The sequence below is a fragment of the Rhopalosiphum padi genome, chromosome 3 (assembly GCF_020882245.1).
Source record: "Rhopalosiphum padi isolate XX-2018 chromosome 3, ASM2088224v1, whole genome shotgun sequence".
Classification (NCBI taxonomy): Eukaryota; Metazoa; Arthropoda; class Insecta; order Hemiptera; family Aphididae; genus Rhopalosiphum; species Rhopalosiphum padi.
Window position 1 is genome coordinate 80,953,195 of NC_083599.1, and position 20,245 is coordinate 80,973,439.

The window sequence follows — 20,245 nt, forward strand, 5'->3', positions numbered from 1 at the left end:
ATTTATTTCTAGAAAAACTTTAAATTTAAATTAGTTTTAAGATCCATGACGTTTAATATGTAGAACAACTGTTAATGTCTCCTTGAAATTATCAATCGGTTTATTGTTCTGATCAACTAATTGAATAGTTATTGAATCGATATTTATTTTGTTAAGTTTATAATATATAAGGTTTAGCGGTGATTGAGTCACTTTTGTTCCTGTTCTACCGGTCGGAAAAAACTCATAAATTGAATGACTTTGAAGATGATTGTTGAATGAACCTTGTGAAACATTACACAATACTTTTATACAATTAATTGTGTTCAAATTTACAGCTTTTTCTGATCGGTGAAGATCATCGCGTGAAAAATATTTTTTTTTTTCAAACCCTAATACAGAGCCTATACTGTTTGGAATATCAAAATATAGCCTTCCATCACATCTTATATGTGTTCTAAAATCTATATGATCCATAATCATACTGAATGATAAATATGTTCTCTTTAGTTTATTAAAGGTTAATAACTCTTTACCAATTTTATTATTAATATCATCAATGTCATAATAACCTTCTTCAAATTCATATACAAATTTCGCATTTTCAATAAATCTATTATCTGTGTCTCCGATAACTTCTATTTCCAATCTGTTATTAGTTGAATTTATGTTCGGAAATGAATTAAACGTTTGTAAACATATCAAAGCTATTTCCGAGTCCTCGTTGACGTTTAGAGATGGAAAATAATTTGCAGATAATGTAGTATCATTACCTGTCAAACTTAATGTGATTGATTCATACATTGTAAAAAATCAAGACATAAATGTCCGCAATTAAATGTGTTATAATCTTGATAATTTGAATAGTTATATATAATTTTGTTTCCCTTAAAGTATTTTTGTAATTCAATTGGTGGAGGTAAATCACCGAAGCTATCAAAATAAATAACTTTATCTTTATTTTTATAAAACGCTACCCAATGACTTCCATCACCTGAAGATACGTCTAAGTTTAATATACCACATTCAATCTGATGAGGTTTTTTAGGCAAGTCATCTCGTGAAAAGACGCCACGGAAATGATTGATATTAAACTTTGTAACATATTTTATAATATCTCTAGATGTAAGTGGTCTGTTAGGTAACGTTTTCATCAGTTTTTTTTTCTTGATCCTTTATTTTTTAATCCGTTACCTTTTTTTCTTTTTGAATTTTGGATTGCATTATATACACTAGCACTTCCAGACATTAAACTACCAAGTGCTGATAATCCTGCGAAAATAGGTATTAAGGGAATTGCACCACCTGTCTGACCCGGTGCTAGAATCATTCTTTTACCTCTATAATTTTTCTTAACCTTTTTTTTTTTTATCGCAGCTCGTGTCCCATTTTTTATTTTATTAACACGTCCCCGTTTACCTTTACAGCCCATACCTATTTTTCTTTTAGCTTTCATTGTGTTAGCTACTGCGTACGCTACAATTTTCTCTTTTCTAGGTGTATCTTTTGCTTTAAATCTTTCCCAAGCACGGAGTTCTAACACCTTATCAGCGTTATGTCTATCTTCTAAATTTTTGCTAGTTTCATACACAATATCGTGATCACGACATGCAGTATCCAATGGGTTTATTCCTTTATCGCCACGATCTAACCTCTTTTTTAATTTCGTACCAGGTCCACAATACTGATATTTTGGAACATGGGCTTCAAACGGGAGACTATTTATAAGGAAATTTACGAAACCTTTGCCAGTCTTATCTGATTCCCACTTACGTGTTGAACGCATTATCTATAACTGATTATAATTTGAAAATTCTAGAGTATTTATAAGAAAATGGATTTGATTGTACAGAAAGATAAATTAGATATTTTAAATGTAGATGCTCAAATAATAAAGAAACCATCAAGACACGGACCATTATTACCTGATACTATACGTGCTATTATAGTTGGTCCTAGTGGTTCAGGTAAAACAAATATAATGTATAACCTAATCACGCATGAAAACGGATTAAGATTTGAGAATATCTATTTATACTCTAAAACTTCTAATCAAGAAAAATATGTTTTACTAAAAAAAATAATAGATGATATAAAAGGTGCCAATTTTTTCATTTTTTCAAGTGCTGATAAAGTTATAAAACCAAACTTAACTAAGAAAAATTCTATCATAATTTTTGATGACGTGATTTGTGATCCACAATCTGTAATTAGAGAATTCTTCTCAATGTGTAGACATTCAGGTGCTAGTTCTGTATTTTATTTAGCACAAACATATTCTAAAATACCAAAACAGTTAGTAAGAGATAACTCAAACTTTTTAATAATACTTAAACAAGATGATACGAATTTACGCCATATATTCAATGACCATTCATCAGCAGATATGGATTTCTCTGAATTTCGGAAAATTTCTCATCTATGTTGGAATCATAATGATTATGGATTTATGGTTATCGATAAAACACGTGAAATGAATGAAGGTAGATATAGATGTGGTTTCCATTCTTTCATTAAAATAAAATAATAATATAAATACAGTTGTAATAGTATTAAAATCTGCATAGTATTATCTAAAGTCGGATGAAGCAGTTATATCAAGTTTATTATTTGCAATGAATAAAGACAAAGTTTTGTTAGAAAATTTGGTAACATCAAAAAAAAATATCAAACGTAAAATAATGGATATGAAGCGTGGTATTATAGATTCTGATAACTATTTTCGTGATACATTTAAACCTTTACTGGAACCATTGAGTACACTGTCAGAAAAAAACACTTCACATATTTCCGACACTATCAAAAAAGAAGAAACCGTGTACGCTAGTGATGAAGATAGCGATAGTGTACTGAATTCATCGTTTGACAATTTTTTAATTTCAAATCCTAAATCACAACGTTATGATAAATCTTATGGTATGCATTACGATGCGGTTAATAATCAACTTAAAATATCAAATATGCCTGTTACTTTCGAACACGGTAAATTACACTTGCTCGATAATTACTATCCTTGGACTAAAGGACTTTGGTCTTTATTATGTGAAAAAGTACCAAAAAATATGACTATGGAAGACATGGAATCATATTATAATATTTTAAAAATAACTAAAGTCTTTTTAAAAGCAGACGGGAAACCTAAAACTTCAGGATATTTCAAATGGATGAATGTTGTAAAACCTCTTTATGAACGAATGAAAATTGAAGAAAAACAATTAAACGAGGAAATATTAAAAATTAATAACGCAAAAATTAAAACTCCAAATTCCCGATTAAATTTAAAACAATTTGATAACTTTTTATCTAGTTCAAGCGCTAAACGAAGAAACGTTATTGATGATTCAAACATAAAAAATGCTTCATTTGATTTTTCTTCTCCTACGAATAGTTCTAAAATTACAGAACCTCCAACAGGTCAGCTATTTAAATTTAGTTTATCGCCAACGACTAAGAAAGGTTCCGGTTTATATAAAGATGTAATACCTCAAACACAATTAGTGTACTATGATGATCCGAATGAATTAGTTACTAGATTAAATCTTATAACATCATCTCGAATTGCTGGTAATACTGGTGTAAATAATGAAATCATATCTATTTTAGAAGAATTACGTGAAAGGAATATAATAGTATAATGTCTACATTAGAGTGTATAGCCAATGAGCTACATCGACCTGCAAGAAAAATATTTCCTAGACGTAGTGTAATAACACGATTTAAGGATGACCTTTGGCAAGCTGATTTAATGGACATGCAATCTCATTCCAATCAAAATCTTGGTTTTAAATACATTTTAGTTGTTATAGATACATACACAAAATATGTATGGGTAGAATCATTGAAAAATAAAACAGGAAAAGAATGTACAAAAGGTATGTTTAATATATTAAAACAAGCTAATCCAAAATTATTACAAACAGATAATGGTACAGAATTTTATAACAATCAATTTCAAGATTTAATGAAAAAATATAAAATTAAACATTACAGTTCGTATAGCGTTATCAAGTGTTCAATTGGTGAACGTGTTATACGAACACTTAAAAATAATATATATAAACATTTTACTGCAACAGGTACATGGAATTGGTATAATACAATAACAAAAATTATTTATAATTATAATCATACAAAACATAGAACAATTAAGTGTACACCGTATGAAGCTCGAATGAATACAAGTAAAATTAAATCAAATGTACAAATAGATAATAAAACATTTTATAAACCAAAACTTAAAATTAATGATAAAGTGAGAATATCAAAATACAAACATATATTTAGTAAAGGATATACACCGAATTGGACAACGGAAATTTTTACAATAACAAAAGTTTTACATACAAACCCGATAACTTATCAACTAAAGGATGAATCAAATAATATAATTCTAGGAGGTTTTTATGAACAAGAAATTAAATTAACTGATTTCCCGAACACCTTTTTAATTGAGCGTATTATAAAAAAAGTTAAAGATAAAATGCTTGTTAAATGGATGGGTTTCGATTCAAGTCATAATTCGTGGATATCGTCAGCAGATATTTTAAAATAAAGATTTTTTTTAATGTATGTAATTTATTTTTTTATTTATTATTATTATTATTTTTTAATTTTGTAATGTCCATACGCTAGTGTCTTAATCCCATCATTCATTATATAACGTTTATCATCGTTAGCACTTAATACAAGTTTATTCATTGTTTTAGAATGGACGATATGTTTATTCGATTGAATAAAATTCATGTTTCTACATGTTTGTTTATCATCAACATTTTTATGGTTTATATATGCATTTAATATTTCTTTATAATGTCTAAATTGCATATGTTTTTCAATTACATATTTTTTTACACCTTTAGCTTTTTTTACCTCAATGTCGTCCACAGTTCTGTAAGCGTATAATTTCGGTCTTAATGAAACAAATTCTTTTAAAATTTTTCCACCCATTTCATCTTTGAAATAACCAGGCTGATTTTTATAAATTTCACTAAAACAATAATGATCGATAGGATAATTTGATGTATCAAAAAACGGTGATAAATCATATCTTATATCATTAAAAAAATTGTGTGTTCGAATAGCATATACCATAGAATCTGTATCCGAGTATAAAGAATTTATTTTGTTACCATATTTTTTTTTCATTACATTATAATGAAAATCATACATAAATGTTTTTGAAACATCTAAAATTGCGAATCCTACATAAATTGCTTTATCAAATTTAATAGTTTCCTTATGTTGATGAATAGCCATAAGATTTTCAGAGTATATAGTTCTATCTTTAAAGTTAGTTTTCATCATTAATTTACTTGCTTTTCTAGTTGATGAAACCAACTTTAAAGAAATTCTAGCACGCACATTTTCCATACATTTACCAAAAACACTATTAATTAATAACTTCCAAAAATTTTTTTCAAAGTTGTTTTTAGCTTTTACTCTCATATTTGTACAGAGTTCAATATATGAGGCCATCCATTTACTTTGTGAAAATCGGATAGCTCGATGAATTTTTTTTAATTTAAGTCCATTAGCAATTGCTTGTTTCAAATTTTTATAGTGTATAATATAATTTTTTTTCGGTGATAACGTAGTAATTAATTTTTTAACTTTTGAATTTGGAGGACATTCGTTTAAAGGTAAAAATGGAAAATCGTTATGTTTTTTATGTAAATATTTAGGGTAATCAATATCGACTTCTAATATATAACCAACTTTTGAATCGTTTGGAATTTTTGTAACATCTATATCCAAGTCATCAACCCATTCAAAATCTTTAAAAGGTAGTTCAGTTAACATCGACTTTCCATATAAATTCACGCAATCGAGATACGTTAACCATGTAATTGGTTTATTCGGATTATAGTTCAAACCTTTAATGTTTGGTATGTTCGCTTTAGCATATCTTTTAGTTGATTGAGTTATTCCACCTCGGATCGAATTTTCGAAATACAAAAGCATGTTAAAGTCTTTTAATCTTTCTAATTTAACCTTAGTATATTTAAGCATACAATCAAAAGCAAATCCTGGAGCAGTCATATAATGAGCAGGATCTAGTTTAAGAGTAGATAAACATAAATCTCTAAAATTTTCAAATACATCCGTTAATATACTTACATCAGTTTTCAAGTAAAGGTCGCTATATTCACCCAAAGTTTTTAAATCGAATACTCTCCATATTTTTTTAGCATGAGAATAATCATCATCATTAATTTCTTCATCTTTTAAAGAGTTATAAAATACAGATTTCGGAGGCAAACGAGTTTCATTTAATTTACTCCAACTATCAATATATTCATAAGGAAAAACCCCTTTTCGTGTGACTAAATCTAATTTTTTATTAGAAAATATTTTTAGAGTTTCTCTAAACCTTGATTTATCTTCAGACAAATTTTCTGCAAGTTCGCTTAATGAGGAGGCCATAAAACGGAATGTGTCAACAAACTTTATACTAAATCTGGGAGCAATTTCTTTGCTAAAGGATATATATTTTTCTGATGAATTCGGAATAACATGGATATCATTATTATCACAACCAAGTTCTCGAATTATAAAATGACTATCGTAGGATAAGTTATGAAAAAAAATTGGAACAAATGATGGATTAGTTATTACAAAATTACATTTAAGACAAAGGCATTGTCTATATTTACCAGTAAAATGACAGTGATCTCTAACCTTTAATAAATTATTTTTTTTAAAAGATAATAAACATTTTTCACAAACCTCCGCTCTCTGAAATTGTTTTTCTTCCGTTTCAGTCAATGTAGTCATTGGTATATTAATTTCATATACATCATTTATCTTTTTTCCAATATCGATCATATTTTCCATAAACTTTTTTGCTGCATCTTTACCTCTATACATTATTATCTTTGTTGGAATTTTAAATTGATGCAATAGCTTTTCTGTTATACTGTCATAGTCAACTTTTACATAAAACGCATAACTCATAATTTCATGTAAATGAGTAATATGGGTTTTAGAAACCTTAGATTTTTTACTACTTTTATTCAACTCTATAGTCTGTTTAGGGTTTAAAATACATTCAAAGTCAGCATAAATAACAAACGGTATTCTATTGGTTTTTTTATAACTTTTAAAATATATGAATTCATCATCTTTTCCTTCTTCAAACATTATTGGTCTTCCTAATTCATTCTTATCACACATTTGCTTATGTTTAATCAATCCTTCTTCACCCCAAAGTTTACTTTTACACGGTTTATTCCCGAAAATTGTAAAACATCTCTTACAAATAATTAACTTAGAACAATTTTTAGTTTTCTGACTTCTAATAAATCTTGAGAAATCTTTAATATAACAATAATGTAATGTTTTATCGTTATTGTATAAAAATAGATCAAAATGATTTTTTCTTTCTATTTTACTTATACATAAAGGAAAAATATTACTTTTATTATTTAAACTATAAATATTAACTGAAACATTGTTTAGACGTTCAAATTTTTTTATTTGTTTTATTGGTGTCGGAAAATCAATACATTTAAAATTTAATCCACTTTTTTTTTCTAGAATATTGAAATACGTTTGGTTAAATCGTGATTTATTCGAACGTTTATCATATTTGCTAAGTATAGAATATTTAAAACAATATTCATCTTTATTTCTAACATTTATAATGGCTTTTTTTTTTTTTATAAATATAGGTAAATCAATATATGAACTTCCTTTCAAAGGGTTTACTAAATTAATTCTTAATTGTAACCCATCTATTGATACAAGTGACCAACCTGAACCTTTTGCAATAAATTCTGATTCCTCAGTTAATATTTTATTAAACATTCTGTTCAATAAAATAGTAAAATCAGATGAACTACATGCTAAAATGTTTGAAGTTTTAAAAGCCATATCCTGAATATCATGGGTTACTGGACGTTCGTAAACAGTGTCAACATGTATATTAAATTTTATCGATGTATTTAAACATGATTTTTTCAACTTAGAAATTAGCTTATCTGAAATATAACTAAAAAATGATTTATAGTCTGTATATTTCTTGCTGTTCTTGATGATGAAAGTTTTTGAACATTTTTTAAATCTCTCGATTTCAATCATTCCGGTTCCCGACGTATTCATACGCTGATATTTTGTAATTACTTTTCTTTTCATAGTAAGGCTATAATAAAAAAAACATTTTTTTTTCTCTTTAAATATATATAAATATTTTATTTTTATTAAATAAAAAAAATCATTGAGTAAAATAAATAATATCTAATGTTTCAAGTAATATAAATTTAATTAATAAAATCAATAGGTTCTGTTAGTGCTTTCATGTCGCGTAATAATACATAAAATTTATTGCATAGGTTATGAGTTGAATTATCTCTTTCAAAACTTGTATACGAATAAAGGGCATAATAATTTTTCACAAGCTGTTGTGTTTCCTTTAATTTTTTTATTCTTTCTTTTAAATTTTTTTCTTTTTCTGTGTCAAATGAGTATGTTTTTGCTAAAAATTTTTCATGTTTTAACATTTTAATGTCTCTTTTAATTAAAGTTAGCGCAGTTTTTCTTTCTCTCTGATCTAGTATTTCTTGTTTTTCGTTGTTATCCATTTCATTTTTTAGTCTTTTGATTTCGTTTTTGATATGATCAAATAATGGATGTGCATAATCCATTTCTAAATCCATTTTTTCTATAAAAAATATTTTTTTGTATTATATATTTTATCTAAAAAAATATGAAAAATTTTTTTTAAATATATTTTACCAAACCAACTATTGACTCGAATAAAACTTAGTTTTTAAAATAGTTTCATATGTTATTCCACACCGTTGTAGCCACCGAATTATCGGATTCGGGTCGGTTATAAATGTTAACGAATCGTCTAAGCGACACACAAAACGAGTGTAATGTGGAACTATAAAAGTCACTGGAGCTTTGCCATCTGTACGCTAGATTCATTGATTCATACAACCGACCACATCTACAGAAGGTCATTTTCTATGAAAATTTTACGAATATATGAACTATTTACAAAAACAATACTTGTCTTATTTCATATCAATAGTTGACGAGTTAAGATTGAAAATTAATGTTAACCAAATGTATTACATGCTATTTATTATAAATGGACAGTATTTTTTGAAAAACATAATTATAATATTTAATATTTATTTTATTGTTGATACAAATAGTACTCATTATTCTGTGATTAACTTAAATTTCCGCTTTTCAAAAAAACTTTTTATCTTCATCTTTATAATTATTTATATTAAAACAGTTTCATATCATTAGCAATGTTTATTTTCTATTTAGGTTCAGTGTATACCTAATATTCTTTATTTTTTTGTTAAAGTAAAAAAAATAATTCAGAATGTTGATATATTTATTTTTTTATTTTATAAAAATAACAATTAATAATAGTTTAATCAATAATAACATTAAAATAAAACTAAATTAAATATGGTTAATTGAATAACTAGTGATTTGAAATCGGACGATTATAATTTAATATAGAAACAAATTCGCAATTACCATTTTTTAGATCGTCTAGTTGATCATACAAATTTGATAAATTTTTGCGTATGCGTCTATCGCATTGTAAACCAATATAATTAGTATAATTGTACTCGCTTAAAAATGTTATTTTTTTCATCTCTTAAATTTATTATTTCTACTAGTTTCGGTATTTTTTTTTTTTTATATGCCTGACGAATATTTTTATTTATTATTCTAATCTTTTCTTTTTTAATTTCTTCCTCTCTATTTGAAAATTCATCATTTTGCTGTCTTTGATTTAATTTTTCCTCGATTAATGTGTTGACATATTTGATTTGAGATTCCATTGTATTATTCTTTAATTTATAAGTATTTATATTATATATTTTTTTTATTGTTAAGTATAGATTAGGACTATTACTAGTAATAAAAATGGTTAAAAAAAAAATGTTTAATTTATTTCATTAATAGACAATATTTAAATAAAATAGACCGATAGAAAAAATTTTAAAAAAATAAAAAAAACTTGTATTAGATCATTTTTAATATTCTTTTAATGGTTATAATATTATCGATATTTCTTTTATCCTTAATAATAATAATAAAAAAACCAAGTTCATATCACAGTTTAAGAACGAAAATATTGAATTTTATCATATTATTATCGTTTATTTTGTTTTAAATAAAATGTTACCTGACGTATAATATAGGCTACATTACTGTAGCGTTATTATGATAAAAGTTGGTATTATATTCAACTATTTATTTATTTTTTAAAAAAAAAATTTTAGATTCATTATAAATAATTTTATATAATACAATAAAAACTGAAATAATAACAATAAGTACTTACATTTAAATTTCTGTAGATGTTTGAAAAAAAAATGTTGGTGTTCTGCGTATACTTGTGTTCACAATAAAACTGAATGTTTTTAAAAAAATGTTTCCTTATTATATAGTACTCAATTTTCCATCTCTTTAAAAATCTTATAATCAATTGTGTTAATAGAAAGTATACTATTTTTTTTATGATATTCATATTATGTTTACAGAGTCGGAGGTTATATTTTAATACGATATCCGCATTTCTGTAATTAAGAACCTGTTATTATTGCTAAATGCTAAAATATATTAAATAGGTAAAAAAAAACTCTGGGTTTAAAGATTATATCATATAACGATAGTAACGAGGTCGTAGTCGTATAATGAACTTTAAATAAAAACATTAACGAACACGTTTCGAAAAATACTGTCAATTCTCAGAACTATGATTAATTTGAGATATTTGCACATTATATACTAAAAAATATGAAATCTGTATATCTGTAAATAAGAATAGTTATTATTGCTAAATGCCAAAATATATTAAATAGATAAAAACATCCTGGGTTTGAAGATTATAGTAATGATGTCGTGGTCGTGTAATGAACTTTATAAAAAAACCGGTTATTATTGTTAAATATATTAAATAGGTAAAAAACTCTAGGTTTAAAGATTATATAGTGACGAGGTCGTAGTCGTATAATGAACTTTAAATAAAAACATTGACCAACACGTTTCGAAAATACTGTCAATTCTCAGAACTATTATTAATTTGAAATATTTGTACATTATATACTAAAAAAAAAAAAATGAAATCTGTATATCTGCAAATAAGAACCTGTTATTATTGTTAAATGTCAAAATATAGTAAATAGGTAAAAAAACCCTGGGTTTAAAGATTATATAGTGGCGAGGTCGTAGTCGTATAATGAACTTTAAATAAAAACAGTCGAACACGTTTCGAAAATACTGGCAATTCTCAGAACTATTATTAATTTGAGTTATTTACATATTATATATTAAACTATGAAATCTGCTTATCTGTAAATAAGAAAAGGTTATTATTGATTAATGTATTAAATAGGTAAAAAAAAAAAGAAATCTGGTTTTGAAGAATGTAATAACGAGGGTGAGGTCGTATAATGAACTCAGACTACTTGTGACCGGGGAGAGAACACATATATAAGGAAGCCTTTTGATATAACTTTTTCAGTCTACTTCAACGAGTCTACAGCGAGTCCATGTTTTTATACAAATAGTTTTCTATTTTTTTTATTAAATTAAAATACTTTTCTAAGTACTTCTAAGTACTTCTCATTCTAAATAATGTCGGTCAATTCATTTAGGAGTGATGATGAAGAATCCTTTGCTGTAAGCGATGTAAGTATAAAAAAAAAAAAATATGTCTATATATTTATATAGATATATTATTTTATATTTAAATAGAATCAAATATTAAGCCATAGTTGGTAAAGATAAATATAACGTTACTATTACTTTTTTAAATGTTGAAATTATTAAACATTTAATTAAAACTGTGTATAAACTAAAAAACATTAACTAATCGCTTAAATATTGTTATAGGTGGATATGATAGAAGCGCAAGATAGAAAAACTGGAACAAAACCGGGTGGTCAAAAGAGGGTATGTGAGAAAAAAAATAATGGAAAAAAATCGAAAAAAGTGAGTGATTTTACATAACCCATCAGGTGAACAAAATTATAATTAAATTATTTTTTTTAAAAGAATGTTTCTTATCGAGATAAAATTGGGAAAATGATGAAAGATCACAAAATTGCACTCGAAGTCAGAAATTCAATGAGCATTCGGCAAGACGATGGGATTTTAATTGTAAAGGCACCTGCTGACGAAAAATCGACTGACTATTGGACGTTGTCGCATTATAAAACAAAAAACATTGAGCATGTTGATTCTAAGGACAGGTGATATATAATATTATTTTACTATCGCGCTTCGAATATAACTAAATAACTATAGTATACATTAATACTATAGTTATTTATTTTTAAAGTAAGATATTATTATAAAAAATAATTTTTGTATGAATATTTTTTATAGATGGAAACATGCTGAGTGTTCGATGAAACTTTCAATAACCGATCAGGCAAAGGACCAAGCCATATCGAGTGAACTAAATGAATTGGTTCAAACACTTTTCGACCGATTTATGAAGGATTCAAAGAAAAAAATTACACGTATTTGATATGTAATAAACTATGTTTATAATAGTGGTGGAAATCATTTAATAAATAATAAAACTTTAATTACAATATATTATGTCTATTTTATTTAAATAAAAAAAAAAATAATACATTCATAGGTTAAAATAAAAAAAAAAAAAATAATATAAAAATTATTATTAATAGTTAATATATAACTATATAAGCAGTATTAATAAATAATGATATATTTTTTTCGATAGCGAAATATTTTGAAAAAGTCATAATTCATAAATATATATATATTTTTTTTATTACAATATTATTAAATCCTGCAAAATCATGTTTGATAAAGAATTAAAATGAAATTGTAATAGCTCGTACATGAATGAAATATCATCACTTTGTATATTGCTATAGCTGAAATCATAATTTTGAATATATTGGTTTGTAAACTCGTTTCGTTGACAAGACAATGGTAACCCGTTTACGTCAGCCTTGATTAACGCGTAAGCTGTATCGAATGTTTTTTGGTATGATTCCAACTTTTTCTGTTTTTCAACTATATACAAGTCTATACAATGTTGTAATTGTTTTAAACGATGAAGATCAACATGAGATAATGTTATGTAATTATCATTAGAATATAAAACAATAGTTGATTGGTTTACGTTAACAGAGTAGAAAAAGTTGTCTGAAATTCTAACACGTTTACATCGAGTATGTAAATTATTAATAATTGTATTAAAATTGTTTTCACACATTAATGTGCACCACTGTTCTAGATCAAGCGTTACAACTTTTTTAGTTAATTTACATTCTAATAATATAATAATTGAAATCTGTTTATTAACTAGAAGTCCAACCGTCACACTTTTCTTGCTAAAAGGACGGATATCGAACACTGATTTTGATACAACGAGTGATGGATTCATATTATATGTTGATGAGTTCTACCAATGGTGAACACTTTTTGAACAACAATAATTTTCTAAAATATTAAAAAAAAAAAATGTAGTAAAGAGCTATTGTTTTTAAGTATGAATATGATCAGTAGGAAGCTTAGCTTAAACTAGTAATTTTTATTTACTTCTACATATTATATACTAAACCTATGGGGGGGGGGGGGTCTAGACATTTAAAAAAAAAAAAAAAAATGTGAACATGTGGCCAAGTCAGATAACGAGTAAAGGGCTATTATACTTACCTACTTACCTAACCATAGAACCTGAAATTTTATAAACATTAACATATTTAATTTAAACTAGACGCGTTATCCCACTAGGCCACATGTTCACGAGGTATTATATCATGTATTAACACAATTAAATTATTTATTATAATAATAAATATTTATTTACCATAGCATAAAAAAGTTAGAAGTTAGAATCATACAATTTGTCAGAAAACAGTATCATATGACCTAGATTCACAATTACATTCACAAATGTTGTTAATATTACCGTATTTTTTTATCACATTTTCAATAAACTGATTTCCTTTTGATAATAGAACATATATACATTTCGGATTCCATCTTGAGTGTTCGATCCATGGATTATCATCTTTTTCCCAATTATGTAAGATAAGTCCACAGCAAAAACATTCAACGATATCTTTTTTTCCTGAATATATAAAACCGCATTCAGCTAATGAGTATTTATCTTGAGATGAAGTTAGTGGAAATAAATTGAATGTTTTCAATCTTGATGAAAATGTAGTATATTGTGGATGTGCAGGATATACATTGTTTCGTACTAAAGTAACAAGTGAGCAAAAATTGTTGCTAAATTTTCGAAAATTCATTTTTTAAAACTGAAAATATTCACTTACAAAAAAAATGTTTTAACAGAAAATAACAGAACTTGATCAAACGAAGGTTTATTACTAACTGAACTAAAGTGGATTAAATAAACAATTTATAACATTTTTTTAAAAGATACAGTGTAACCAATATGTATGATATACAGGGAAAAAAAAAAATGGCTTGAGGCGGATAGTCCCGCTTGATTTTTTAAAATCTCCCTGCCTAAAAGTGCTCAGAACATACATTATGGTTTTTGAAAAAACAGTGTTTTTTCGTGTTACAGGGAAAAAAAAAATGGCTTGAGGCGGATAGTCCCGCTTGATTTTTTAAAATCTCCCTGCCCAAAAGTGCTCAGAACATACATTATGGTTTTTGAAAAAACAGTGTTTTTTCGTGTTACAGGGAAAAAAAAATGGCTTGAGGCGGATAGTCCCCCTTAAACTTTTAAAATCTCCCTGCCCAAAAGTGCTCAGAACATACATTATGGTTTTTGAAAAAACAGTGTTTTTCGTGTTACAGGGAAAAAAAAAATGGCTTGAGGGGGAAAGTCCCCCTTAAACTTTTAAAATCTCCCTGCCCAAAAGTGCTCAGAACATACAAATACATACTACTGATACATAAATCTTCTTCGATAGATGTTTCAAAAATATACCTCACGAAAACAAGCAGTATTGAAAGTCCAGCAACGTCAGTACTTTCGTCAAGTTGAATAGCAAACATGTTACAACTTTTCAACCTGTTTATTAGTTGATCTTCAATATGGTCCGATATTTTATGTATCCGATCAGATATAGTGTTGTTGGATCATTGAACAGTTACAATTTTCTTAGTCTCTTCTCCAATCATGCAGCGAACTATTTCAGTCATACATGGTTTAATTAGAGACTCAGCAATTGTATGTGGCTTACCAGCACGAGCAATGCTGTAACTCAAAATAAATGATGCTTCTGTTGCATTTTCACTATCGTTTTTCGCGTATTTATGTAAGGCAGACAAGCTGCTATTATGTTCTTCTTTACGTTTTTTAAAATAGCCCATTTCCTTGTTCATCAAATTTGGATGATTGGTTTCGAGGTGTCGTTTAAGTTTTGCAGGTGCCAAAGAACTGTTCTGAAGAATTACATTACAAATAACACATTGTCCATCAGGCCTTTCTACAGTACCAACAGGAATAAATCCAAATTGAAGGTAGGATTCATCGTATTTTCTCTTTTTCGAAGGTTTTAACTCAATAATTTCAGGTACAACTATCTAAAATAAATAAAATAATAATAATGACAATATAATATCATATTATATAATTATAATAATTATAATAACAAGACTGGAAACAACTAAAAATTAACTAATTTTATTCAAATTTCTTACCGAACAACTAGGAATAGCATCTTTCAATATAACTTGTTGAGATTCTATTGTTGATGAAGACGCCACAGTCTCATCAATATTATTACTTGTTGTTTTGGCCAACAACCGTCCTGTTCTAAGCCAGTTATTCATGGCAAACTTTTTATTTGTAGTTATGTTGTATTTATAATAAATAATAATTAATAACGCAGTAACAACGTACACGAAGTATGTCGTATGACAACTATATGCCAACTGAATCACAATCTCTTAATTTTAACTCATTACGATTACGGAAATAATGTATCAATCGTATCGAACGCGAACGCGTGCACAAAGTTATTTTTATAAGTTATCGCACAATTTACTGGCAATCGCGTTGACATGCTTATCTAAATTCTACAAATCTACATCGTTAACGTAATGACAACGTCTATAAACTCTATCCCAAAAGAGAATGATCAGTCGGCCGACCGGTTTTCGTCCATTTCCGCGCATCTCCCACCAGCTACCCGTAATATTGGTCGTTTTGTACTGTAACTGTGCGCGTGCGTCGTGGGCCACGGTACGCGGCGCTCTCACGCGCGTGCGTGCGTCGTGCGTCAGGCACCGCGCGTAATTTTAAAAAAAACGTTAAAAATCAAAGGAAAAAAATCCCTATCCCCCCCTCACTCATTTTTTACGCCATGATTTTTTGTTTGTTTTTTTGGCGTGATACGTACAGAGCACATGGCAATTGCTCACTTTTGCTCTGTGTAACCTAGAAGCACTATCCCCGTGTTTGTTATTTTCATCGCGCTTATTATTTTTTTGTGATTACAATTTTTTTTTAAATTTTTTGAACATGGATAACGTTACATCTCCTCGAGTGCTACGGAATCCTAAAGGAAAGGTAAATATACTTCATTTTATTATTATATTATATTATTAAGAAATAAGGACAGTAAGAAAAAAAAAATAAAGAAAAAACGTGAATTTTTTATGCAATACACTGATACCAACGATATTGTTTTAGTTTGGCAAATCTCAAAAATAGAAAACCGTAAATACTTGCAAATTTTAACGCGTACATATTTTAGCAATTACTTTATGTTATAAAAATATTTTGATCATTTTTGTACTCCATAAAGGCTTCTACTTCTTCAATTTTAATTTATTTATTTTTTGAATTATTATCGTTAGCAAATTATTTTCTGTATATGCATTCGTATTGTTGTGAGCGGTTAATGTTAAAATTTTCGAATCTAGGAAAAAAACGACAAGGGTAAAAAACGACATTATAAATAAATATACATTTAAATAAATGCTTTATAATAAATATTACACGACAAAAAACGTTTAATGCAGTTAACTTTAAAATTTCACGTCGAACGATCAAGACGTAACTGACGCCTAATGTTTTACAAAATATGGTAGAGCCTATAGTTTATATCCACAATCTTATCATAACATTCAAAGTTATAATTTAAACTTTTATTATATTTAATAAGTAATAGGTATCTGTTCTCTATATTAAAATTATTATCGTTGCGACTTGCGACTTCACTCATCAAAACTACTTAGGTATACCTAGGTATAAAATACGATTACATTTTTAACCATAAAATTTGGTTTATCGTAACTCATGTATATCATTGTGTAGGTTAGGTTAGGTATACAAATATAACTTTAGGCTAATGGCCTGTGATGTTGAAAAATTATTACTTCTAATATAAATATATATATATATCATACATATTAAAAAAAATAATATAGATGTAAAGTTTATTGCAACAAGCGTGCTTTCGAATTTCTAAGTTATTTAAAAATAATTTTATTCATGACAATTATTTTAATAACTTTTAACCAAAATTAACGTTATGTCGTTTTTTTCCGTGTCGTAATTTTCTAAATATTATGACTTTTTTTGAGCTGTTTGCGGAAAATTCAAAATTTCAATTTTTAAAATTTTATTTGGTTGGACAAAAATCTTGAAAATATATATGCACAATTTTTTTATAAGAATTTTAAGTTCGATTTTTTTTATCAAATTCGGACGAAATTACATATTTACCAAGAAATACGATTTAAGTTATTTTGTTGTTATTTTATAATATTAATTCAACTTATCAGCTAACGTACATTAATATTAAGTAATAACAATAGTAATCGATAACATAATGTCTCTGAAAAAAAAATGTTAAATTATACTTTCTAGAATTCTGTAAAAATTAAACTTTTTAATACATTTTCAACAATATCATAAAAAAATCTGATCGTTTAGTTATAAAATTGATTTTACAATGTTTTTTATTATTTTAGTTTGTGTCATCTTCCCAAAGGAAAATGATTATAAACACTTACAAAACCAAAATTGCTCAAAATCCAGAAATTAAAATGCTTCATCTTAAAAAAATTATATCAACTGAACTCGGTATTGGAATGTCTACAATATACCAAACAATTTTAGAGTACAAACGGACGAAAACCATCTCATCACCAAATAAAACAAAAATATTTAAAAGCATAAAAGATAAAGTTGACGAATTCGATAAATATGCTATCAGGCGAAAAATACATCAATTTTGGTTTAGACGTGAGTTACCGACTCTAGATAAAATTTTGTGTGTCATAAATGAAGATGTCGATTTGCCTAATTTTTCACGCTCCTCGCTCCATAGATTATTAGGATTTATGGATTTCGAATTTGTTAAACGTGGTCGAAATTGCGCAATGATTGAACGTAATGATATTGTTTTGTTTGGCGGAGAAAATATTTATTGGATATTCGGAGATATCGTGAGTAGGGTCGGCCAATATACTATTTAGATGAAACTTGGGTAAATGCTGGTGACGTACCGAGTAAAGTTTGGTGCGATAAATCGATCAAATCTGCGAGAGATGCAACAAATAAAGGTCTTTCAACGGGAGCAGTAAATCCTAGTGGAAAGGGGAAACGCCTGATAGTTTGCCATATCGGGTCGGAAGATGGATTTGTTTCTGACAGTCTTCTGTGCTTTGAGTCTAAGAAAAACACCCAAGACTATCACGATGAAATGAACGGTGATTGTTTCCGTGATTGGTTGGAAAGTGTTTTACCTAGACTCAAAGATAACGCAGTAATTGTCATGGACAACGCTCCATACCATTCGGTGAAACAGGACAAATGCCCAACGAGAAACACCAGTAAACCTAAAATTATTGAATGGCTCGAGAGCAAAGGAGAGGTTATTAGTAGACCAATGGTTATTCCAGAGCTTCTTTTGATTGTGGACAGGCTGAGACCTTTGTATAATAAATATGTAATTGATGAACTAGTCAAAAAACAAAACAAAACGATTCTTCGACTGCCACCTTACCACTGCGAGTTCAATCCTATTGAGCTCGCATGGTCAAGTGTAAAAAACCATGTGAGGATGAACAACAAAACCTTTAAGCTAAACGACGTAAAACAATTACTAATAGAAGGCGTAGAAAGAGTTAATGCCGACATGTGGAAAAACTTCATTAAGCATACTATAGAAGAAGAGGAAAAGTTTTTGAAAATGGACTTTGTGGTGGATGAATTGATGGCTGAAAAAGAACCATGTGTTTTAAATGTTGAAACTGATGACTCGGACGATTTTGACGACGTTAGACCTTTATCAGAAACTGATGAATAAATGTATAATATTACATTTGTAAATAATGTTATATTTGTATTTTGTATTTGTATATTATAATTTTTTTGTATATAAAATTATAATTTTGTTCATTATTACGAGTGTTATATTCGTATTTTGTATTTGTATATATTAATTTTTTTGTATATAATATTATAATTTTGTTCATTATTATGTTATATTTGTATTTTGTATGTAATATTATGTTTATATTTTTATTTCCTGTACAATATCATACTTTTATTTTGCATATAATATTATAGATTTTTTCGTAAATAATAATTGTTCGTTGTATTTGAATAATAATTAATTTTATTTAAAAAATAGAGTCACATTTTACGAAAAAAAAGAACGTGTACCCCTCTCCATTGTTAATGCATTACTGCGGTCGCACACTCGCGCGTAATAATAATTGTAAATATTAATCGTAAACGGTCGTCAATTGTCTTCGGAATCCGTCGGCTGCTTTAGGTGGGAGAAAGTTGGCCTCGGCGCTGCCATAGCGCTCAGTCTACATGCGCGAAAAGTGATTATTCTCTTTTGGGATAGAGTTTAGGTACATTAGTGTTATAATTTTATTCTGTTCAATTTCAAGTACATACAACAAATATTTAATAATGATATTATACTATAATAACTATTATTTAGATTTTAGGTGAACTTTTTTTAAATAATATAAAATAATATTTTTTGTATAAATAATCCAAACATAATATAAAATAATTTTCTCAACATCACATACATCTGACGGAACCCTTGAGATAGTCCGGCGGAACCCTAGGGTTCCACGGAACACACTTTGGGAAACGCTGCTGTAGGGTATGGAGACCTTTATTCTACATTTTAGATTCTGAGCGGAGCGATGAATTTATTGATTTTACAATGTTTGTTGTTTTTTTAAATTTATTGGGGAGGTCAAAATTTATAATTCCCAATAGTCATTATTAGGGATGAGAAGTTATAGGAGCTAAAATAGACAAAATATGCATGCAAATATGCAAGGA

General features: G+C 27.4%; 3 protein-coding genes across 3 annotated transcripts; 2 read left to right on the forward strand and 1 right to left on the reverse strand.

Annotated features, from left to right (window-relative positions):
* Positions 1–3,839: 3,839 nt before the first annotated feature.
* Positions 3,840–8,119, reverse strand: LOC132927437 (uncharacterized). Its single transcript, XM_060991965.1, has one exon. It carries the CDS (start codon positions 8,110–8,112, stop codon positions 4,579–4,581), a length of 3,534 nt encoding a protein of 1,177 aa, XP_060847948.1. The 5' UTR covers positions 8,113–8,119; the 3' UTR covers positions 3,840–4,578.
* Positions 8,120–10,762: 2,643 nt separating this feature from the next.
* On the forward strand, positions 10,763–12,559 carry LOC132926278 (uncharacterized). Its single transcript, XM_060990624.1, has 4 exons — positions 10,763–11,646; positions 11,851–11,949; positions 12,013–12,209; positions 12,346–12,559. The coding sequence occupies exons 1-4, from the start codon at positions 11,593–11,595 to the stop codon at positions 12,488–12,490; spliced, it is 495 nt and encodes a 164-aa protein (XP_060846607.1). The 5' UTR covers positions 10,763–11,592; the 3' UTR covers positions 12,491–12,559.
* Positions 12,560–16,444: 3,885 nt separating this feature from the next.
* Positions 16,445–19,241, forward strand: LOC132926121 (uncharacterized). Its single transcript, XM_060990460.1, has 3 exons — positions 16,445–16,492; positions 17,902–18,175; positions 18,409–19,241. Exons 1-3 carry the CDS (start codon positions 16,445–16,447, stop codon positions 19,239–19,241), a joined length of 1,155 nt encoding a protein of 384 aa, XP_060846443.1.
* Positions 19,242–20,245: the final 1,004 nt, after the last annotated feature.